The 27648-nt window shown below is 39.2% G+C and overlaps 1 protein-coding gene across 3 annotated transcripts in view; it reads right to left on the bottom strand.

Annotated features, from left to right (window-relative positions):
* LOC124258231 (NADH-ubiquinone oxidoreductase 49 kDa subunit-like) overlaps nucleotides 1-26493 on the bottom strand; it is a 33875-nt gene extending 7382 nt beyond the window's left edge. For all 3 annotated transcript variants that reach the window (XM_046692295.1, XM_046692297.1, XM_046692296.1), the window contains exons 1-12: nucleotides 26341-26493; nucleotides 23394-23503; nucleotides 22725-22834; nucleotides 20507-20587; nucleotides 17996-18116; nucleotides 17407-17519; nucleotides 15777-15851; nucleotides 14541-14704; nucleotides 5938-6057; nucleotides 3152-3281; nucleotides 1463-1558; nucleotides 538-621 (exon numbers count right to left, since the gene is read on the bottom strand). In XM_046692295.1, the coding sequence (XP_046548251.1) occupies nucleotides 538-621; nucleotides 1463-1558; nucleotides 3152-3281; nucleotides 5938-6057; nucleotides 14541-14704; nucleotides 15777-15851; nucleotides 17407-17519; nucleotides 17996-18116; nucleotides 20507-20587; nucleotides 22725-22834; nucleotides 23394-23503; nucleotides 26341-26441 (1305 nt within the window). In that variant the 5' untranslated portion in view covers nucleotides 26442-26493. The remainder of the gene's footprint in view (nucleotides 1-537; nucleotides 622-1462; nucleotides 1559-3151; nucleotides 3282-5937; nucleotides 6058-14540; nucleotides 14705-15776; nucleotides 15852-17406; nucleotides 17520-17995; nucleotides 18117-20506; nucleotides 20588-22724; nucleotides 22835-23393; nucleotides 23504-26340) is intronic.
* Nucleotides 26494-27648: the final 1155 nt, after the last annotated feature.

The following is a 27648-nucleotide window of genomic DNA, read 5'->3' on the forward strand; positions in this document are numbered from 1 at the left end:
GATTATCAAAGGATATGTGTGTAAGGAGACACAAGGCGCTCTCACATCCTGCTCACTGGGCGAAGAAGGAGAGAGTGCAGCACATGGCCAGAGGGTGGCGACACCTTTTCCCGCCAGGGGAGACAAAGGGGAGCAACTCGTGGTGAGTACCAATTAGTGATTTTATTTTGAAGGGAGCTTCAAATAAGGAGATACAAGTGTTCCACTATGTTCGCAAGAAGAAGAAGACAAGCAAAAGAGCATGAGTCAGGATAAGGAAAAATTATTACTTGCTCATTATTTCGTGAGAGTGAGTAAATGGTGTTGAGCCAGGCAAACCAGAAGTTGACAGCATGAGCAATGATCCACCAGGGGGCATTGTACAAAACAACCTTAGCGCTAAGGTGATTGTAAGTCCCATCCCTCGACACAGACTTACAACAGTCTTAGCGCTAAGGTTGTTTTGTACAACTGTACTTGCCAGAACCCTGGAAATGAAGATGGAGCACACATTATAATGTTTACTTGCCAGAACCAAGCAATGACAATGCGACCTACCAGATGAGCAAATCCTGGAGCTTTGATCTTGCATCTGTATGGCCTGTTGGTGCCATCAGACACAAGGTAAACTCCAAACTCGCCCTGAAAGTCAACACAGTGGATCAGTAACTTTAATCTTAATGTTGGTTAAACGAAATGATAGGTTAAAAATACAAATACAGAAACAAAAATCCAGATCATTGCAATCTGAATAGAAGTGCATAATTTGCAATATAGAGAACTACAGCCACATCACTGCAACCTGGATAGAAGTATTTATACATGATTGTAAACTGGACACAGGATCATTGCAATTGGACAGATGTACTGCTAGGTCCTGGCAATCTGGCAGAAGCAGAGCTTTATCATTGGTCATACTGCACATGTACAGCCTGTATTCACAGTATCGTCATTAGATCATATTGAGTGCTGCAACAAATGTGTAGTAGTTATCATGAACTCACTTTGGAAGCATCAATGGCTGTGTGGAACTATCCTAGAGGGTCACGGTGGCTGTATAGTACTGTGTCATGAACTCACCTAGAGTGTCACGATGACTTTATAGTACTGTGTCACGAACTCACCTAGAGAGTCACGATGGCTGTATAGTACTGTGTCATGAACTCACCTAGAGAGTCACGATGGCCTTATAGTACTGTGTCATGAACTCACCTAGAGTGTCACGATGGCTGTATAGTACTGTGTCATGAACTCACCTAGAGTGTCACGATGACTTTATAGTACTGTGTCACGAACTCACCTAGAGAGTCACGATGGCTGTATAGTACTGTGTCATGAACTCACCTAGAGAGTCACGATGGCCTTATAGTACTGTGTCATGAACTCACCTAGAGTGTCACGATGGCTGTATAGTACTGTGTCATGAACTCACCTAGAGAGTCACGATGGCATTATAGTACTACACTGTACATGAGGGGCTCACCTTGGGTGCCTCAATGGCTGTGTAGGTAGAGCCTGGAGGAACCTGGTAGCCCTCAGAGTACAGCTTGAAGTGATGGATCAATGACTCCATAGACTCCTACAACACAAAAACATCATCATGAACATTCACTTCCAAATTCAAAGTCTACAATCCTAAATATACACAGCCTTATATTTTCAAGGCATCAATGGAATAAATAAAGTGTTGTTTTGACTGTTAAATGAAATCTCACATATTTCTTGTACACTTCACAAATACCTAGTAACGGATGTTTTGACTGAACAATTTAGTCAGGCATCGGTTACCTTGCATTAACAGTTCGCTGCTCCAGTCACTTCTATGCAAGACAGTTTCGAAGAAAGTTAATGTGTTTCAACTAAATAACCATGAGATGTGCATTCCTGTGCCTTGAAAGCTGCATGTATATTTTGAATCTACAATGAATGAGCTTTCAGAAAATACTAAATTTACATTTCTGAAAAATATGAACATTGGTGAAATACGCTGTTAAAAGTCATCACATTTTGCTCAAAAATTGACTATGCGAATTTTCTATTTACATTTTCATTCATGTCATTCAATAACTCGAAGAACAATCAATGACTGAACCATTATATTCATAAATATCACTTTTAGACACAATTTTACGTGACATGCAGAATTCCCCTGGCATGGTCAGGCAGTCACGTGAATGAGTGACTCCCTCACAGGTAGTCACTTTGTATTAGCACAACAGGGATCTCGCATACACATAACGTCCTCTTCTGTACATTATAGTGATTCGCCTTCTTTTGATCAGTGAAAATATTAAAGGGATTGTTTGAGGTTGAAACATCATTTTATATGAGGAAAATAATGATGTCAAACATAATGAAACAATATTTCAGGGTACAAGCATAAGATGGCATATTTTCCTTAAAACACATGTACTAAGAAATCTTCATTTAAGAAGATCCATTACTTATTCACTCCTGTTCAGTTAGTAGGCAAAGGATAACTTGTTTCCACAGATATCAATGTCATAATAAGTGGCATCCAAGTACCTAACAAAATGAAACAATGGTACTGACTGCTGTATGAATGGAGCTGACAGAAGACATGTGGAGAAGGGGCAGACAATCTTACAATCAAGGGTACAGAGTTGCCTCCCTTGAACATTTCTTTCTTCATTACATTTATCAACCATTTCAGTTCTCATATTGAAGAGAAAGAATGATAAAAATTAAGATTCTTACCATTATTTCCAAATAAGTAACAACTTTTCTCGTTATACATCAGTATTACAAAGTAAAACATAGGACAGTCTGTTTTTTCTTGTGACATTATTTCAGTCATATCTCATTATCCAGTGTGACAGCTGGTAATGATGTAATAATGCATTTCAAGTTTTAAATAGCCTGAAATTGTTATACTTGTATGTGAGACTGGCCTGGGTTAGTTTCTACCTGTACAATGAGATAACGGAGAACATACATGTTCAAATCTTCTGTCACAAAACACACTGTTACCACTTTGGTATTCTCACACTCACTTGCTTGCAAATATTTTTTCCTTTATGATCATATTTTGTCTTTATCTTGTTTGTTAAATAACAGTAACTAGATTTCTTGCAATTGTTCAACTGAATTCCAACAAGCTAAAAGAATATCTCAGTTGATAGTTGGTATACCAGATACAGACACTATTTACCTTCATCTCTGCCCGTTTAGGAGGAGAAATCTTGTTGTCATCAACACGCACTTCACCTGGTGGCATCTTGTTGAGACACTGGTGGATGATCCTCAGTGACTGTCTCATCTCCTCCATACGGATCAGGTATCTGTAACAGCGATTATATGAATCTCATCACCATTGCCCTACACGAGCAGAGCAACTGTTTAATAAAAATGAAAGTTGAGTGTAACAAATTGTCTTTCATATTCCATACTAATTTTCTACTATGTTTGAATCTGATTGGTCAAAATAAGATAAAAATATGATGTCTAATTCCAGGAGGTATCTCAAACATAAGATTACTTAGGAGATAAACCTAGTGTGTTTGAAAATCAGAGACATGCTTTACTGAATTGATGGCGACTAAATTTTTACTCGCCATCAATACAGTAAAGCATGTCTCTGATTTTCAAACACACTAGGGTTATCTCCATTCTACCATGAACCATTTAAAATCGAACTTCCTCGCTCTGCGGAAGACACTGTGTAATCCGGCATGGGACGAGAGGCTTAATTGAACTCGTCTGTGAAGGGAGCGGTAGGTGCCGTTCGTATTTTTTAACATTACAACATAACAATATTCTGTCCAAAGAAATCAAACTACTATTTATTCAATGCAATTATGTAATACCCGAGATCTTGGGGTTTTTTCATCCCAACTCCTGCGACTAAAACCAGCCTATTGTTTTTGTGTGCCGTGAAACTGTACCCCTGGCCACACTATAAATGGAATCGTCTGACATACTTATTTTCTTCAAGTAGACAGTTACGCGAACAGTTTGAAATGGCGGACGAGCCAGTGTTTACATTTCGCGAAAAGGTTGAAATTTGAAGTGACAGTGGGCAATACTTGACTGACTGTCGAATCTGAACCCTGCAGAATCGAAGGATAGATACTTTCCTGATCAACCTACGACCTGTAACTCATCAAAGACTGTTGATTTTTATGACCGCCTATCATGATTTCATCGCACTGCCTCCACCCGGCATGCCACAAAAGGGTGACAGTGCTGCTGCTTAGTGTACATCACGACTAACTTGTGATTCCTTGGAACTTTGTTTTCATCGCTTGGGACTGGACTGTGTCCAAGCGTTTTCAAATTAGATGAACATAACAGTGACAACCCTTGCGGGAAGCTGGCAGAGAACAGAATTATTTTGTGAACGATGCAACGGGATATGATGGAGTATGACTATGAGTGGCATAAATGTTGTGTTTCGCCAGACCGTTAGATCTATCTTGCAAATTTCCCATTCTAAACGGAATTAAATATACCATTTACCAGGTAGGTAAATGTTTACTAATGTTTTGCTGCATATTTTGTATAGATAGGGATGTATTTTTACAAGGCTTTCTGATTTATATGTTAGATATTGTTTTGTTTATGTTTGGGGCTGTGTATTGTAATTGAGTTTGAATATTTTTATAATTGAAGGTAATATGATAGTGAGGTTCCCTCATAATTGTGTGTGTGTGTGTGTGTATGTGGGGAGGGGGAAATCATATAATTGTATTTTTCGAGTTTAAATAAATGTTTTATCAGCATTTCCATCACGTCTGTTGTGTTGATATTAGTCATGTTGGTGGTCAAGCTGAAGTAGTGAGGCAGTGTTCTATATGTGCACAGTGAAGCGCAATGAAATCAAACGCATTTTTAATTTTTAATTTCCAATTGCCTATGTGGAATATTCGAAAGTCAGCGTCAAAATCCATGGAGCTGTTGTTATGATCCGCCATCATTGTGGTCAAACGAAAGTAGTTCTCACAATAAGATTTGTCAATGCGCGGTGAAGCGGCCTTACAATCAGATGAGCGTCAATCCACAATTGATGCCGTCTGATTTTTCTGAACAACCAATCAGAATCTAGTATTTTCTTGATTCATGGTAGAATTTGCATTAAAAGTCCTTCCTTATGAAGATATTCACATGTCAGTAGCCTTGACATCAATATCTCTACAGTCATACATAACCCTTTATAACTGCATGTGTGTGATGTAAAAGCAACAGCATACCAAACATGTAGAAACCTACAGACCCGTGCAATATTCGGACACTTGACATAATTTTCATAGACTTACATGTTAATTTAGTGTAGCATAAACAATTTTCATGAATTTCATTTTCGTAAGATCCAAGTCAAATTTTGCACACTTGTGAGGAATCATTTTACCTACAATCACAAAGTTTAATTTTCCATTGCTTATTTATCGAATGGCAACAATGTAATCAACATGTGTACAGTGCCGTGAACTCCGCCAACATGGCGGCCTATAGGATTGTGCATTGTGGAACCATACGTAAGTTGCTAAATGTGATGTCATTAGTTAAATAGTGGTTGGAGAATTGAAATGAAATTATATATATAGGCAAAGCAAAGATGATTTCAAATTTGCCTGTCAAATTTTACATAGATCCATCTTAAACTCACTTCATGAAAATTATTTATGCTACACTGAAATAACATGTAAGTCTATGGAAGTTACGTCAAGTGTCCGAATATAACTGGCATGGGTCTGTATTTCAGAACATGCATAGAATGTAACACACACTAAAGCCAGTAAAGGTCTTGTCAGGGGCATACCATTCTGCACATATATCTAAATATATGCATACTCAAAATATTTTCAAAAATATATAATCACATATTATTTGCCATGGTACAAAGTTCAGCATTTTCCCCAAAATGGAATTGCCCATTCACTAAGTAATCAATCACAAATAAGTATCTTAATGCAAGATAGAAACAAGTGTGTTATTAACCTGTCGTAGCAGTCTCCAATACGTCCAATAGGGACGTCAAAGTCCACCTTGTCATAGGCATCATATGGCTGTGTCTTCCTCAGATCCCACTTGATGCCTGATCCACGTAGCATTACCCCACTGAAATGACACACATACACTCTGTATGATATACCACTCCAACAACACACATACACTCTGTACATGATATACCACTCCAACAACATACATACACACTGTATGATATACCACTGAAAGACACACATACACTCTGTATGATATACCACTGAAAGACACACATACACTCTATATGATATACCACTGAAAGACACACATACACTCTGTACATGGTATATCACTGCAACAACATACATACTCTCTGTATGATATACCACTCAAAGACACACATACACTCTGTATGATATACCACTGAAAGACACACATACACTCTGTACATGGTATATCACTGCAACAACATACATACTCTCTGTACATGGTATACCACTGCAACAACATACATACACTCTGTACATGATATACCACTGCAACGACTTACATACACTCTGTACATGATATACGACTTCAACAACATACATACATTCTGTACATGATATACCACTGCAACAACATACATACACTCTGTATGATATACCACTGCAACAACATACATACACTCTGTACATGATATACCACTGCAACGACTTACATACACTCTGTACATGATATACCACTCCAACAACATACATACACTCAGTACATGATATACCACTGCAACGACTTACATACACTCTGTACATGATATACGACTTCAACAACATACATACACTCTGTACATGATATACCACTGCAACAACATACATACACTCTGTATGATATACCACTGCAACAACATACATACACTCTGTACATGATATACCAGTGCAACGACATACATACACTCTGTACATGATATACCAGTGCAACGACTCACATACACTCTGTATATGATATACCAGTGCAACGACTCACATACACTCTGTACATGATATACCACTGAAACGACATACATACACTCTGTACATGATATACCACTGTAACAACATACATACACTCTGTACATGATATACCACTGCAACGACATACATACACGCTGTTCATGATATACCACTGCAACGACATACATACATACATTCTGTACATGATATACCACTGCAACAACATACATACACTCTGTACATGATATACCACTCCAACAACATACATACACTCTGTACATGATATACCACTGCAACGACATACATACACGCTGTACATGATATACCACTGAAACGACATACATACATTCTGTACATGATATACCACTGCAACAACATACATACACTCTGTATGATATACCACTGCAACAACATACATACACTCTGTACATGATATACCAGTGCAACGACATACATACACTCTGTACATGATATACCAGTGCAACGACTCACATACACTCTGTATATGATATACCAGTGCAACGACTCACATACACTCTGTACATGATATACCAGTGCAACGACATACATACACTCTGTACATGATATACCAGTGCAACGACTCACATACACTCTGTACATGATATACCACTGAAACGACATACATACACTCTGTACATGATATACCACTGTAACAACATACATACACTCTGTACATGATATACCACTGCAACGACATACATACACGCTGTACATGATATACCACTGCAACGACATACATACATTCTGTACATGATATACCAGTGCAACGACATACATACACTCTGTACATGATATACCACTCCAACAACATACATACACTCTGTACATGATATACCACTGCAACGACATACATACACGCTGTACATGATATACCACTGCAACGACATACATACATTCTGTACATGATATACCACTGCAACCACATACATACACTCTGTATGATATACCACTGCAACAACATACATACACTCTGTACATGATATACCACTCCAACAACATACATACACTCTGTACATGATATACCACTGCAACAACTTACATACACTCTGTACATGATATACCAGTGCAACGACATACATACACTCTGTACATGATACACCACTGCAACAACATACATACACTCTGTACGATATACCACTCCAACAACATACATACACTCTGTACATGATATACCACTGCAACGACATACATACACTCTGTACATGATATACCACTGCAACAACTTACATATACTCTGTACATGATATACCAGTGCAACGACTTACATACACTCTGTACATGATATACGACATCAACAACATACATACATTCTGTACATGATATACCACTGCAACGACATACATACACTCTGTACATGATATACCAGTGCAACGACATACATACACTCTGTATGATATACCACTGCAACAACATACATACACTCTGTATGATATACCACTGCAACAACATACATACACTCTGTACATGATATACCAGTGCAACGACATACATACACTCTGTACATGATATACCACTGCAACGACTCACATACACTCTGTATATGATATACCACTGAAACGACATACATACACTCTGTACATGATATACCACTGTAACAACATACATACACTCTGTACATGATATACCACTCCAACAACATACATACACTCTGTACATGATATACCACTGTAACAACATACATACACTCTGTACATGATATACCACTGCAACAACTTACATACACTCTGTACATGATATACCAGTGCAACGACTTACATACACTCTGTACATGATATACCACTGTAACAACATACATACACTCTGTACATGATATACCACTGCAACGACATACATACAGTCTGTACATGATATACCAGTGCAACGACATACATACACTCTGTATGATATACCACTGCAACAACATACATACACTCTGTACATGATATACCACTGCAACAACATACATACACTCTGTACATGATATACCAGTGCAACGACATACATACACTCTGTACATGATATACCAGTGCAACGACTCACATACACTCTGTATATGATATACCACTGTAACAACATACATACACTCTGTACATGATATACCACTGAAACAACATACATACACTCTGTACATGATATACCACTCCAACAACATACATACACTCTGTACATGATATACCACTGTAACAACATACATACACTCTGTACATGATATACCACTGCAACAACTTACATACACTCTGTACATGATATACCAGTGCAACGACTTACATACACTCTGTACATGATATATGACTTCAACAACATACATACACTCTGTATGATATACCACTGCAACAACATACATACACTCTGTACATGATATACCAGTGCAACGACATACATACACTCTGTACATGATATACCAGTGCAACGACTCACATACACTCTGTATATGATATACCACTGAAACGACATACATACACTCTGTACATGATATACCACTGTAACAACATACATACACTCTGTACATGATATACCACTCCAACAACATACATACACTCTGTACATGATATACCACTGTAACAACATACATACACTCTGTACATGATATACCACTGCAACAACTTACATACACTCTGTACATGATATACCAGTGCAACGACTTACATACGCTCTGTACATGATATATGACTTCAACAACATACATACACTCTGTATGATATACCACTGCAACAACATACATACACTCTGTACATGATATACCAGTGCAACGACATACATACACTCTGTACATGATATACCAGTGCAACGACTCACATACACTCTGTATATGATATACCACTGAAACGACATATACATACACTCTGTACATGATATACCACTGTAACAACATACATACACTCTGTACATGATATACCACACCAACAACATACATACACTCTGTACATGATATACCACTGCAACGACTTACATACACTCTGTACATGATATACGACTTCAACAACATACATACATTCTGTACATGATATACCACTGCAACAACATACATACACTCTGTATGATATACCACTGCAACAACATACATACACTCTGTACATGATATACCACTGCAACGACTTACATACACTCTGTACATGATATACCACGCCAACAACATACATACACTCTGTACATGATATACCAGTGCAACGACTTACATACGCTCTGTACATGATATATGACTTCAACAACATACATACACTCTGTATGATATACCACTGCAACAACATACATACACTCTGTACATGATATACCAGTGCAACGACATACATACACTCTGTACATGATATACCAGTGCAACGACTCACATACACTCTGTATATGATATACCACTGAAACGACATACATACACTCTGTACATGATATACCACTGTAACAACATACATACACTCTGTACATGATATACCACTCCAACAACATACATACACTCTGTACATGATATACCACTGCAACGACTTACATACACTCTGTACATGATATACGACTTCAACAACATACATACATTCTGTACATGATATACCACTGCAACAACATACATACACTCTGTATGATATACCACTGCAACAACATACATACACTCTGTACATGATATACCACTGCAACGACTTACATACACTCTGTACATGATATACCACGCCAACAACATACATACACTCTGTACATGATATACCACTGCAACGACTTACATACACTCTGTACATGATATACGACTTCAACAACATACATACACTCTGTACATGATATACCACTGCAACAACATACATACACTCTGTATGATATACCACTGCAACAACATACATACACTCTGTACATGATATACCACTGCAACGACATACATACACTCTGTACATGATATACCAGTGCAACGACTCACATACACTCTGTATATGATATACCAGTGCAACGACTCACATACACTCTGTACATGATATACCAGTGCAACGACATACATACACTCTGTACATGATATACCAGTGCAACGACTCACATACACTCTGTACATGATATACCACTGAAACGACATACATACACTCTGTACATGATATACCACTGTAACAACATACATACACTCTGTACATGATATACCACTGCAACGACATACATACACGCTGTACATGATATACCACTGCAACGACATACATACATTCTGTACATGATATACCACTGCAACAACATACATACACTCTGTACATGATATACCACTCCAACAACATACATACACTCTGTACATGATATACCACTGCAACGACATACATACACGCTGTACATGATATACCACTGCAACGACATACATACATTCTGTACATGATATACCACTGCAACAACATACATACACTCTGTATGATATACCACTGCAACAACATACATACACTCTGTACATGATATACCAGTGCAACGACATACATACACTCTGTACATGATATACCAGTGCAACGACTCACATACACTCTGTATATGATATACCACTGAAACGACATACATACACTCTGTACATGATATACCACTGTAACAACATACATACACTCTGTACATGATATACCACTCCAACAACATACATACACTCTGTACATGATATACCACTGCAACGACTTACATACACTCTGTACATGATATACCACTGACTTCAACAACATACATACATTCTGTACATGATATACCACTGCAACAACATACATACACTCTGTATGATATACCACTGCAACAACATACATACACTCTGTACATGATATACCACTGCAACGACTTACATACACTCTGTACATGATATACCACGCCAACAACATACATACACTCTGTACATGATATACCACTGCAACGACTTACATACACTCTGTACATGATATACGACTTCAACAACATACATACACTCTGTACATGATATACCACTGCAACAACATACATACACTCTGTATGATATACCACTGCAACAACATACATACACTCTGTACATGATATACCACTGCAACGACATACATACACTCTGTACATGATATACCAGTGCAACGACTCACATACACTCTGTATATGATATACCAGTGCAACGACTCACATACACTCTGTACATGATATACCAGTGCAACGACATACATACACTCTGTACATGATATACCAGTGCAACGACTCACATACACTCTGTACATGATATACCACTGAAGCGACATATACATACACTCTGTACATGATATACCACTGTAACAACATACATACACTCTGTACATGATATACCACTGCAACGACATACATACACGCTGTACATGATATACCACTGCAACGACATACATACATTCTGTACATGATATACCACTGCAACAACATACATACACTCTGTACATGATATACCACTCCAACAACATACATACACTCTGTACATGATATACCACTGCAACGACATACATACACGCTGTACATGATATACCACTGCAACGACATACATACATTCTGTACATGATATACCACTGCAACAACATACATACACTCTGTATGATATACCACTGCAACAACATACATACACTCTGTACATGATATACCAGTGCAACGACATACATACACTCTGTACATGATATACCAGTGCAACGACTCACATACACTCTGTATATGATATACCACTGAAACGACATACATACACTCTGTACATGATATACCAGTGCAACGACATACATACACTCTGTACATGATATACCACTGCAACGACTCACATACACTCTGTATATGATATACCACTGAAACGACATACATACACTCTGTACATGATATACCACTGTAACAACATACATACACTCTGTACATGATATACCACTGCAACGACATATATACACTCTGTACATGATATACCAGTACAACGACATACATACACTCTGTACATGATATACCAGTGCAACGACATACATACACTCTGTACATGATATACCAGTGCAACGACTCACATACACTCTGTATATGATATACCACTGAAACGACATACATACACTCTGTACATGATATACCACTGTAACAACATACATACACTCTGTACATGATATACCACTGCAACGACATATATACACTCTGTACATGATATACCAGTACAACGACATACATACACTCTGTACATGATATACCAGTGCAACGACATACATACACTCTGTACATGATATACCAGTGCAACGACTCACATACACTCTGTATATGATATACCACTGAAACGACATACATACACTCTGTACATGATATACCACTGTAACAACATACATACACTCTGTACATGATATACCACTGCAACGACATATATACACTCTGTATATGATATACCAGTGCAACGACATACATACACTCTGTACATGATATACCACTGCAACAACATACAAACACTCTGTACATGATATACCACTGCAACGACATATATACACTCTGTACATGATATACCAGTACAACTACATACATACTCTGTATATGATATACCAGTGCAACGACATACATACACTCTGTACATGATATACCACTGCAACGACTCACATACACTCTGTATATGATATACCACTGAAACGACTCACATACACTCTGTATATGATATACCACTGAAACGACATACATACACGCTGTACATGATATACCACTGCAACGACATACATACACTCTGTACATGATATACCACTGTAACAACATACATACACTCTGTACATGATATACCAGTGCAAGGACATACATACATACACATTATACAACAACGACAAAACTTACTTAAACATTTTTGCAGTATTATCAGTGATTACTATGGTAATTCTGTTCTTGCACAGATGACTCTCCGTGCTACATAGTATTACTAAGCAGCAGATAGAGTGAGTGAGTGAGTTTAGTTTTACGCCGCTATCAGCAATATTCCAGCTTTATGGCGGCGGTCTGTAAATAATCGAGTCTGGACCAGACAATCCAGTGATCAACAGCATGAGCATCGATTTGCGCAATTGGGAAGCAGCAGATAGAGAGTTAACATAATACACAGATGATGATTGAAAGTTTGATTTGATCATCATTCAAAACAAAAAGAATATGAAGTGATGCAGCATACATTCTTAAAGCTAGATAGTGCATGGAGAGCATGTGCAGCAATCTTATGTCGATACAAATGTACTCCTTCTGGTGAATACTTCTCATAGGCCTGAATATATATCACTTGCCTATATAATGATCTTGCTTCTTCAATAATGTAGCAGAATTTCTGTTTTCTTCTACTTTTGTGAAGATATTGCAGCAAAGGTGCTAGTAACCGGTACTAGGTGAGGTCCAAGCGTACAATCTCTCCAAAACCTCCACCAGTACAGGTAAGATTAAGACTCATGACTTGGCTGACTGACTCCATCAAGCCTGATGTGTTCAGTTCCTTTTATGTTTGTTTGGGGGCGGTGGGGTAGTGGTTAAAACGTTCGCTCGTCACGCCGAAGATCCAGATTCGATTCCCAACATGGATACAATGTGTGAAGCCCATTTCTGGTGTCCCCCGCCCTGATATTGCTGGAATATTGCTAAAAGCGGTGTAAAAAACACACTCACTCCTGTATGCTTGTTTAAAAAGTGATTTACAGACATTGGATGAAGGAGCAGCATTGTCAACTGTGGCATAGATCAAAATTCACTCACTAACACATTAGTACTTGCCTGAATCCATAATTGAGGGCATCTTCAGCAGAAATGATCCCTATGTCGACAGTGCGGGCCTTCCAGATCCTGTTCAATGTCAGTAGGTCATCCACCTCATCAATCCGCTGCCCAAACTTCTCAATGAACTCAAAGATGTCATCCATCAGTCCCAGTGGCATGTCCTGGAGAAATTCAGTTTACAGACTGGCCAAAATGTTGAGTAGGTAATACTGACTTTAAATTAGGACAAGCCATTAAAAAAGAATAGTCAGTGAGTGTTAACATCACCACTGACACCACAATTCTTTGCTACTGGAGTGAAAGCTAAATACCTGTGCACTATTGATTCTATTAATAGAATGAATTAATACTGAAAAAGTCCACAGAATTGTCTAGACATTCTCAGAGGATGATATGTGACCCTAGGTTTACAGCATGTGTTAGAAAAGTCCTACCAAATAGAATTAAACATTTCTATATTTAAGTTACCTGTGACTTGCTGAACATGCAACTAACAGGACTATTAGAATTTAGAAAGGAAAATGCTTTAATACATAAATTTTCAATACAGCAATGAATGCAAAGTAAGGAGGGGTGCACCCCTCTTCTAGATCTAGATTCGCCTATGACCGTGTGAATGACACCCCCCTAAAACGTATGTACAAAGTAAGTGCCCCCCCCCCCAAAAAAAAAACACACACACGCCCTGCATGTCATGTACAAAATCAGCCTTCCCATGTTTGTTATGCATAATTATAAAATGCATAAAATACTTTTATGTACAAAATTAATGACCCCCCCACCCCTATAACCCCTCTTAAAACCATCATGATTCTCTCTTGGTATTCAGTCGGTATTACATGTAGGTCAATCGGGTCATTTGATGCAGTTATACGTGATAGATTGACAGATGCATAAGATTCCTGTCTGAAGCTCGTTTTGTCTTACTGCGAAGTTACAATTTGATTAATTCATATCAGGACGTTGAATCACGGAAGGCAGATACTCCACGGTCATTTCGTGTCAGAAGCCATGACAACCATGCTTACACGAGTGGAGTTACGAGGGTGCGAAGAATAATATAATAATATGGGCACAGGATACAACTCTCTCTCTCTCTCTCTCTCTTTCTCTCTTATCAAAGCCATTATGTGAGACTACTGCAATAAACAGTGATTTCCAAATTGGGTTCATTGATTTGTTGTATCCAGGCAAAGTATGACAAGCCACCTACTGACAACTGAAGAGACTCACCAACGATACACCTCCTGGTCGGACGTACGCAGCGTGCATACGGGCTCCTGATACTCGCTCGTAAAACTCCATCAGCTATAAGAAATATTGACATCACATTGACAACAGAAGGCCTGTAGAAACAAAGCTGTTTCTGAACTAACAAACTGAGAGTATTACTAATACAGTTTGCTGCTGGTTTACAGGGCATACATGCTTGGTTGTAACACACTGTCATCCTTGTATTAGTTGTGCTTCCTATCTGCGTTCACATAGCATATCATAGACATGCCCACCCTTAACTGAGGCAATTAGGAATATCTAGGGCAACTGGGTATAAAGTAATGATAAACGAGCAATTACAAACAACATATTAGGTATGACAATCAGCATGACTGATGGCAATATATTTTGCTTTGAACTGAACATGTTGTGCACTTCACCACTCCAAGAACTGTCCCTGGTTTGAGTCTATGTTGGCACAGTTAGTGTCTGGCTAAAATAATCAGAGTTCTGATATCCTGCCTAAAGTATATTAGACAAGCATTGTCACTAAGGAGACATAATGCCCAGCCGCAAATTATCAAATCAAACTTATATTAAAAGTAATGAAAGTTTAAGATGACGTTAAATGTCAACAAAATCATGACCAGTCAACCTCTCTTGATATCTGGCTCTTTAGTTGTTCAAACACACACATATTTACAAGACTGACTTTGAGCTTGACATGAATGTCATAGTGTATGAAATATGCAAAATTACTAAAGAAATTGCTTATTGAAAAACATTCAAGGGATGTCTTGAAAGTCTATGAAGAAAATCCAGAGAACCGTTCTTAAAATATCTTGCTGACAATTCAGGTTAACATGCTGAAATATTCAAAGTGTCGTCGTGACCCTAAAAATTATGTGAAGTCACCAAAATTGACTGGCCCCTGGGCCTTCCCCCAGATGAAGCTTGGTGTCAAATATGAAGAAAATCCAGAGAATATTTTTTGCGATATCTTGCTGACTATCTTAACATGCAATTTAACATACTGAAATCTTCAAAGTCTCTCTGTGCTGGACCTTGAAAATTAAGTGAAGGTCACCAAAATCGACTGGGTCCTGCACTGTCCCTAGATAAAGCTTGGTTTTGAATATGAAGAAAATCCAGAGAACGGTTCTTGAGATAGCTTAACATGCAGGTAAAACGTTAAAGTCCCCTTGTGACCTTGAAATGAAGGTCAAGGTCATCAAACCTGATTTGGATCTTTCTTATACTGTGATGAACCTAGGTACCAAATATGAACAGAATCTAGTGAACGGTTCTTAAGATATTCCAATCCGTACGGACGGACAGAGCCTTATACTATATCCCCCGCTTCGCGCTAAACGTGTGGCAAGGGATAATAATCAACATGTATGGGAAAATCTTGAAAAATGCTGACCTACATGATGTAATAAGCTCACAGTGGAGTTCAGCAAAATACTAATAAAATAAAATAAATAACAAAACTTGAGACTGCCATGTTATTATGACCCAAATATAATTCAGAATAATGATGAAAATGAAAGCACTTTTAACAAAATTTCAACTGCAGGTAAAGTGTGCAACATGGACACAGATATTCAACTGTAACACTAAACACAGGAGAACTAGTCTAGTTTACCTTCTCTCTTTCCTCAAACAGCCAGAAGAAGGGTGTCATGGCTCCCACATCAAGGGCATGGGTCCCTATAGCCATCATGTGATTCAGCAGACGGGTGATCTCACCAAATAAAGCTGAAACAGCAAGGAATAATCTATAGACAAATTTACCCCACAAGGGTAATACAAGACAAAGACCGAGAGATTTCCACATACTCTCACTAATGCTGACCATTTGACACATGACACTTCCTACTCACAAACTGGGCTCCATTCTGGAACAGACAGCTCGACTCCAGTTAAATAGACTGTCAATTAGCATACCTTTTGTCAGATGATCCCCAAATGATAGTCTTGAAAATCAAAGTTAAACATAATCCAGGAAATGTACACACTCATTATCAATCAATCCATCGACACATATAACGAGAGAATACCTACCAGGCCTAAATGAAACAGTCACATGGTCATGGTGGCTGCAAACCAGTACTTCATCCTGATCAAATCACCATCTTTATTCCACTCAACTTAGTTTTGAGGTCTTGGATTTGAATGGATGTACAACCATGACAATGGATGTGTGATCTTTAGTCTGGTGTTGTGTGACTTACTTCTGATCCACTTGGCTCTCTCTGGCACCTCAATGTTGAGGAGTTTCTCCACTGCCAGGGAGTAACACTGCTCGTTACACATCATCGACACATAGTCCAGCCGGTCAAAATACGGAAGAGCCTAAACAAATATATGCTTAACTAAAAAGATAGAATATTGCAGAAATGCTGTAGTCACAAAGAGAGACCTTGGCATCATGATTACATAGAGGATATTATATGAGCGCCCATGTCATACTATGTTTATGACACGAGTGCCTAAATTTTGGTATTTCCCGAGCGAGAGTGAGGGATATACCGATATTTAGGCACGAGTGTCGTAAACATAGTATGTCATGGGCACAAGAATAATATTCTGTTTATTACCGAAGTTGTAAAATTGAGGGAAAAAAACCCAAATCTACTTTCAAACATAGGCTTGCAACCAGCCATCGCCACATGTAGAACGCAACGTCACAGAAGAAACGTGACGTCATAGCATTGTTCATGACGTCACGTCACCATGACAAAGTGATATTTTGCCCTAGGGCATCGTATGAAAAATATGAACCCTGATATGTTCGCCCTCGTAGGTAATAAAATGTTTAAATGCCCGAGTCACTGTTTGTCACCAATGCTCATGTTTAAGTGATTATGGTTAAGTGCATGGTTTGACCCAATAAATGGCTTCAGTTATCGTTTGACAATCATATATCAATAAAAGAATACAATCAAGAGTGTATTTAATAATTTACTGAAAGGCAAAAGAAACGTCGTAATATTTGAAATGACATTTTAAGTATCAATGGAGTATTTAAACCTTTTATTTAAAATATACACTGAAAGTCAAGTTTGAGGAAACAATGAATCGTTGTAGTATAGCCTGTTTTGCTCCCCAAAACTATTGTTTGAGATTGAGGTTACAAATGTTTGTTTGTTGAAAGGGAACAAAACACAACATAGAAATCGAAATGCACGCGCATCATGCATGCATTCAGGAATAAATTGCCGTCTTGAATGGCATTTATTCGCCTGTGTTCTGGACACAGCAGCTATGGCTAGGTTAACGAGAGATCACCGACAAGCCAATGGACGTCTGGAGGCTGGTCAATGTGCTTGAGTGATTGCTAATGACTTCAATTGCAGCATACAAACGATAGAACGTTTAAGACACCGATACAACGCCACCAACAGCACTGATGACCGCCCACGTCATAGTCGACCCCGTGTAACAACAAGTCGCCAGGACCATCATATTGTCCATCAACACCTCTCGTGAACCTATATACCACATATTTCATGCGTATACTGCACACCATTTTTCTCTAAAAAAAAACACCCTCTGTGAAAAGAGCACATAAAACACATCTCATCAGAAGCAAATATATATACATAGTAGCAAAAACAGTATTAACATTTTTCCCACCCCAACCAAATTTAAGCTTCACAGAGGTGTTAGTATTTGACCAACACAAGATGATTGTTTGGTAATGACTCAATTAATTTTTACTGACCCCTGTCGTAAAGCTGTAATATTGCCGAGGACGAAAACAAGGGCAACCAAATATGTACATTTTAGGCCCATAGACAGCATCTTTAACGGTCCTATTGATTTAGTGGTGTACTGTCCATTTACCATGTTTACACAAATTCTTACAGAATTCTTACAGAATCAATAAATCAAAGCATTTGTTGAGTGCGGGAGCTGTGAATATTTTATTTTTCAGTTTTATCACCCTGTGTCAGCTTTACGTGTAAGGCCAGAAGGGATCTGATGTTGAACGTTTGACACTTCACAGGGAAACCCACGAAGCACTGGTCTTGACAAAAATGAAAACCATGACAACCAGAATTATCGGACTCTGGCAAGGCAAAGGGACATAACTCAGCACAGTAAATGACACAACTAAGACAAGGAATACAACTCTGGACAGTGAATGGCACAACTAAGACAAGGATACAACTCTGGACAGGAAATGGCGCCACTAAGACAAGGGACACAACTCTGGACAGGAAATGGTGCCACTAAGACAAGGGATACAACTCTGGACAGGAAATGGCACAACTAAGACAAGGGATACAACTCTGGACAGGAAATGGCGCCACTAAGACAAGGGACACAACTCTGGACAGGAAATGGCGCCACTAAGACAAGGGACACAACTCTGGACAGGAAATGGCGCCACTAAGACAAGGGACACAACTCTGGACAGGAAATGGCACAACTAAGACAGGGGATACAACTCTGGACAGGAAATGGCGCCACTAAGACAAGGGACACAACTCTGGACAGGAAATGGCGCCACTAAGACAAGGGACACAACTCTGGACAGGAAATGGCACAACTAAGACAAGGATACAACTCTGGACAGGAAATGGCGCCACTAAGACAAGGGACACAACTCTGGACAGGAAATGGCACAACTAAGACAAGGGATACAACTCTGGACAGGAAATGGCACAACTAAGACAAGGGATACAACTCTGGACAGGAAATGGCACAACTAAGACATATTTTATTGATGAGTCTACCTGTAGATAGGTCTTGTACTCGATCAGCTTCTCTGTTCCCCTGTGCAGCAGGCCGATGTGGGGATCTGCTCGAACCACCGTCTAAGTAAAAGAAGAAACATGCATTAGTCATCATTTTCTCTCTTCTCACTTAAATACCTCAAGTACTACTACTATACTCAGCAGTAAAAAAACGTCAGTACAAATTCAAAATTAGATAGGCACTGTAATCAAATCATTACAGCTACAGAAATAATAAGCTGATCAAAAACATTTTTTGTGTACAATATTTTGACACATCAATGAATAACTCAGCACAATTTCAAGACATTACGTGAACATTTGCAGTCCATTCAGATCCTTCAGTATCTAGTGTGACCACCACAAGCGACAATAACCACAGCACAGCGTCTATGCATGGAGTGCACCAATCGATTGATGAAGGCCATTGGCATTGGCCTGGAACCACACTCTGAGAAAGTCCTGGTGCACTAAATCATCTGTTCGGCCTTGGTACGACATTATTCAGTCTCCTCTGAAATTCATCCCAAAGATGTTAAATTGGGTTTAAATCAGGACCAAGGGCTGGCCACTGCATAATGTTGACACCGTTCTGCTGTAGGAAGTCCTGTGTAGCTCTAGCAGTATGGGCCAGGGCGTTATCATGCTGGAACATGTTGTTCTGGTGACGTGCGAAATGTGGTATGATGTGGGGTCTGAGTGCTTGGTCGATGTAGTGCCCTCTCCCTGGACCAAGGTTCTGGAACACCACCAGACCCACTCTCTAGTTCAGGCCCATTCCACCCCATACCATGATGCTTGCACCTCCCCATGAGTCTCTTTCCATAAAACATTGGTCTGAGTAACACTGGCCACGTCATCGCCATATTCTTGTTCTGCCATCTGCAGTTGATACGCAGTACCAACTCTCATCTGTGAACAGAACAGTTCTCCATTGCCTGTATCGCCAGTTTTGGTGGTGTAGGGCAAACTGTAGACGCTCACGCCAATGACAAGGGTGTGGATAGGTCCATGGTAAGGTCTACGGCAACTGAAGTTCCCGCTGTTAAGATGTCGGCGTACTGTATCAGTACTGATTGGTCTTCCGTGTGTTCCCACTGTCTGGCATGCTGTTTCGGATGCCTGCATGAAGGGATTCTGTACATGCTGTCGCACAACATGGCGGTCTTGTCGTCTTGTGGTCACCCTTGGTCTGCCAGTACGGGGGAGACCATTTGTGGTGTTGGTGGCCCGGAAACGTTGCTGCAGCCTGTAGATGGTCCGAACGTTGACCTGTAAGTGATTCGCAACGGCTTGTGAAGTGTGGCCAGCTTCAAGTCTTCCTAGCGCCTGGTTCATCTGAGCTGTCGTGAGAAGGGGCATCCTTGTGAACAGCACGTGCAGCATGAGTTGCATGATAAACATGGAGAACACTGTACCATCTCAGAGATCAGGTTGCGTTTTTGAGACCATTTCCAGGGTTCCATTCTAAGTTTGGGAAGGAATGTCATTGCTCAGGTAAAGTTGGAGATGTTGTGAAAAATGTACAATCAAAACATTAGATGAGTTATCCCGTTTCTGCGAAGGAAAATTCCAAACTGATGTTTCTTTTGCTGCTTAGTATAGAATGTTCAACTACTGGAGGACACATATCTTTGCTTACCCACTGATACATGGAATAAAACTATCACCTTGCTCACAGACACAGACATGCACGACTATGTGATGGTTATTTACAATCTTGGAACTTGACCCATATTAACGTCTAGGGTCAACACACTGTGTGGGCCCCACATCCCCATCTACGGCCATCACAAGTCATAATACACTACGACTAGCCTCCCATTTACGGTCATCACAAGTCATAATACACCATGAGTTACTAGCCTCCCATCTACAATCATCACAAGTCATAATACACCGTGAGTTACTCACCTCCCATCTACGGTCATCAACTCGTGAAGGTCCCGGTTAGAATATTGGCCTTCAGTAACCCATGCTTGTCGTAAGAGGCAACTAACAGGATTGGGTGGTCAGGCTCGCCCCCTTGGTTGACACATGTCATCGGTTCCCAGTTGAGCAGATCGATGCTCATGCTGTTGATCACTGGATTGTCTGGTCCAGACTCGATTATTTACAGACTGCCGCTATATAGCTGGAATATTGCCGAGTGTGGTGTAAAACTCAACTCACTCACACTACGGTCATCACAAGTCATAACACACCATGAGTTACTCACCTCCCCATCAAGTGTCAGCACTAGTCGTAGCACACCGTGAGCTGCTGGGTGCTGAGGTCCAAAGTTCAGTGTCAAGTTCTGTACCTGCTTCTCATGAACCTCGGATTTTTCTGCACAAATGAATGATAATCACATCTCATTAGTTGTCAGTGAGCAAAAGCTGGATAACACAAGCAGGACAAGTTACCAAAATAGAAATCCATCACTAGTGAAAGACAATCACAGCTCTTCATTCATAACAAGAAATACCACCAGGAACCCAAGCTAGGCCTACCTACTATGTACTGGTGCCTGTTTAAAACATTTCTCACATGTCTATATCTAATGGCAAAAAATGAATTTTTTTTACTGACAAACTTTTTCAGAAAACAAGTAAAAATCTTTGGAAGTTGTCAATGACTTAACACAACATGATTTAGGGACCATTACACAAAAAGTTTCTGGTCCACCATCATGGGAATAAAATATTCCAGAAGATCATTAATTAAACTCTCATGATATATGAATCAGTAGTTGCTAGCCCACAATAATCAACAGTGTTTCATTCAGTTCTTTACATTTTCACAACCAAATGAAATCAAGATTCTGATATCATGCATAATATTTGAATAACTTGGCAGTGCTCGGATATTTTGCACTTTCATTCAGCAATAAATGAACTCAACATACCATTTACAGCTGGGAGTTTCCAGTTGGAGGTGAGGCTGTCAGGATACATGCAAGGGCTGTTGAACTGGTCGAAGTAATCTTTGTCAGGTATCCATGTCTTGGCTCCTTTGCTAAGAAACAGAAAACATACATACAATGACCTGCCCCATGACAGCAGCTAATTCTCAAACTGGAATTTTGAGAGATCCATTCACCTCTTCACATTAACATCATATACTTGTCATTGTAATTGAATTCCTATATCAAGATATATTATATATTATTCTATTAATCTAGATTTGCTTATGTAAAACATTCCACAGAATACTGTTGACGATGTAATATAGTGATGGTGGTTAGATGATTTCTAGTGATCATCAGTTGAAAACTTTACACAGAACAGAAGTGGTTTGGAACTTGTTTACTTCATGTAAACAATGTCCATAAAAACAGTGAACATTTAATGGACAAGTGATGATATACATTATGAATGTTATTCATACAGTAACGATAATGACAAAAGAAACCACAATTGCTGTAAAAAAATGTATATAGACAGATATTTTAATGTCATCACACCATGTCCATTATTTATTATATCCTGTGATGATACCCTTGATAACTGAATCTCTATACTTAAAATCTGAAGTTTTCCCTCTCCAACACTCAAAGTTGCAAGTGAAAATACAGAATAGAATTTTTTTTAAATTACATATAGTTCATTTTCAGAAAGGGTAATAGAATTGTAAATTAAGTTGATAGTACGTCATTAAATATGATTTTGGGGTGGTGGTAAATATTTGAGTGCTCATGACTTATTAAAATAAATAATCATTGGTAAGATAGTGCTTGTGGTCCTGTTGTAGCATGTTGATTAGATACAAGATGGCAACCAGAGTTCAGTCTTTATTGTGCTAATCTAAATCCAAACCAAAGCCCCCAGTAAAGTGCAACACTGTGTTCTATACTGAACTGCAGAAGAAACATCATCCTTTAAAAACCAAAAGCAAAATTTTGTTCTTACAAGATGGTGTTTTTATCATGATTGTACCGTTTTGTTAACATGGTTTTCAATCCAAATTGACAGTTCTTGCCAACATCAGTGTGTTTTCTGATGAAAATGCATACCTGAAAAGGCAGACGTGGTAAAAGGTTCCATGTGACATATGAGAAAATGATAATGCATGTGCGTATTGTGACAACCCCACCAATGAAAGCGAGTCCCAAACTCGCCTGAAATTATTCTTGTTTTGACACAATCACCATGCCACAACTTAAGAGAAATCAGAGGAACCAACCCTTGGGACAACTGCAAGTTGGCCATACTGCATGGAGGGTAGCCAATCATGTTAATGTTCATGTTAGGACAATCTACCGACTGCAGGAGTGGTATCAGGTCACTAACAGCATCCAAGACCATCCACACAGTGGACGACCTTCAGCAACATCACAACGTCAAGAGCGACAGATCTAGACTGTGCGCCACCATCTGCAAGATCACATCACCAGAGTGACGGAAATGACACGCCAGACCATTGGGACTCACAACAGACCCATTAATGCTGATATAGTGCCTCGACTTTTGCACGGAAGAAATCTCTGCTGTCACAAGCCATACCGTGGTCCTATCCTCACCAATCGTCAATGCCAAAACCGACTGCAATGGGCAATTGAGAACTGTACTTTTTATCTGATGAAAGCTGATATTGTGTTTGACAGCCCATGGCAGGGTGAGAGTATGGCGAAGGCATGGGGAATGGTTTTCCAATTAGTGTGAAAGAGACTCGTGGGGTGGTCCATGCATCATGGTGTGGGTGCAATTGGTCTGAACCAGAGTTGTCCCCATAGTGTTCCAGAATCTCGATCCAGAAGGAGGAAACGACATGACAGCTGTTCGCTGTATTGACCAAAACATAAGACCCCATATTGTACCACATGTTGGACGTTTCCAATGGCACACTTGTTCCAGTCACACAGACATTGAACACTCGCTTAACCTTGATTCGTGGATATAAGGGAAGTGCGGCAAAAATCATATTTTAAATGCAAGATTTCATTTTGTATACCCACTGATTATTTTATTCATTGATTCAGCTAATTGAAAATGCCTAATATTCCACTCGTGAATGAAACATTTGTTTACCGAAGTCATTTACAATCATCACCAATTTGTGTGCGCACTAAGTCGGTTACAATATATCACTATGTACGACAACCAATGGCAGTTAATACTGACACCTAGGAAAGCAGGCGTGAGATGTGAGAAGGGCGTTGCTAACGGTATCTTTTTTTACTTAACATTTTGTAAAAATCAAATTTGGTATTAGTGGCATTAGTGTTTTGGGACAATTCGATTTAGTGTATATACATGTAATGCAGAGATTTGGAACATTTTTGTCAGCGAGGCGTGGCAGTGTGTGTACATAAAAGTACCGTTTCAGGACGTCATACAAGGCTTAATTTACAAAACAGCATGATAATTACAGCGATCCACGAATCAAGCGGTTCTGTAAATACTTGGATGATCGCTTGTTTTAGTTTTCTTTCAAAAGATAGTGAGACGTTTTACAGTTGTTCTTGTGACAAGCAAGAAAACGACAAGCAACAAATAAACTATCCGCTTTTGGAGGAGGTATATTTGCGGAAATCTGTCCTGGATTTAATTTAATTTAATGTAACCAATGTGAGTATCATCTGGTTATGTAAAAAGGGAAGAGCACACCGAGTTGCAGCTCTGACGACCATTAATCATACTGATGGAATTCCCAAAAATGATGATCCACCTCACTGTGATAAAATACGTAAACAACTGTCGTAAGCTTTGGCCAGTATTCAGTAACGTGCATGGAAATACGCATATTGGAAAACGATGAACTTGAAGTTTCATAAAAGGTCAAACGTTGCCCAGGGAGAAAGTCAGCTGTATATTTTTTACACATGTGTATTGTTGTTGCATGCATGGGTTTACCTTGCGAAATAGAGAGGTGCTCCATTTCGGAAAGCTGTTTTTTGCAAAAGCGACGCGGCTTTAGGTCCAGCTTTTCGTAGCAATATCCCCAAAGCTGCCATCTTGGAGCCTTGACGCCAAATCGTTCAGGAAGCGGAAATAAGTTAGGTCCCCTTGATTTGTCTACGCTTCAATTTTTGTCCCTGAGTGTATATTCGTAAATATCAATGGAGCGAATTATTTTGGGGTGGGGTGGGTGGGTATATATTTTGGAAAATTAATTATCTACGTAACTATTTCAGGGTGGTCAGGCTCGCTGACTTGGTTGACACATGTCATCGGTTCCCAATTGCGCAGATCGATGCTCATGCTGTTGATGACTGGATTGTCTGGTCCAGATTCGATTATTCACAGACCGCCGCCATATAGCTGGACTATTGCTGAGTGTGGCGTAAAACTAAATTCACTCACTCGCTCACCGATTATGGATATCAGTTTTGGCGTATGACCTGAAACGAAATAGACGTAGGCCTATTTAAGTTATCGCTATATTGACTTCATAATCATAATTAACTTGGATGTGATTCCAAAGCATTTGATTGGCTGACGAAGAAATATTTTTATGCATTTGTCAAGACAAGAATATGTGGACAACATTGCGAAATATATTATATTGTTCAATAGCGCAAAGTTATGTCCGAGCTTGACTCCATGCTCTAGGGTTTGGAGTGTTAATGCTCTTACGTGTATATTGGTTTCTACAGCTCATGTGCCATAGTTACGATGACGAGTTCCCTGAAGGCATTGGCATGGTACAGGCGCCACCTTACTGCAACACAATCTTGACATATTGACGAAGCACAAGAGAAACGTCTGTAAAATGTTCTTTACTCACCTCCAGGATTATTATTGAGATTTTCTTTTATTGTTTCCGTATTCCTTAAAAAAATAAGTTTGTAAAGGTTATGCAGCAAGAGAGCGGTTTACTGACCCGCTGAACAGATCCATTATGCATGCAATTTGATACAAAAGTACTCACTGTGCAAAGACATGCAAATTGTAGTGTGCATGAGTAACCAACAAATAAACCAGTTCATCACCAATATTAACACGGGATCCTACACCTGCTGCCTGATTTGTAGTAATACCGCCATGGATATAGAAAACGTAACTCGACGAATCAAACATCGTAAATGAGCAAATGAATTTGGTTTGAGATGTTTTCAGTTACATCAGTTATATCATAGCACCCCTGCTAATGAATCGTGTCACGTGCTCCTATTTAGACTAACGCTTAGTCTCTGAAGATATATATATAATTTTGATTGT

This window comes from Haliotis rubra, unplaced genomic scaffold (assembly GCF_003918875.1).
Source record: "Haliotis rubra isolate DU_JTF1 unplaced genomic scaffold, ASM391887v1 Scf688, whole genome shotgun sequence".
Taxonomy (NCBI): Eukaryota; Metazoa; Mollusca; class Gastropoda; order Lepetellida; family Haliotidae; genus Haliotis; species Haliotis rubra.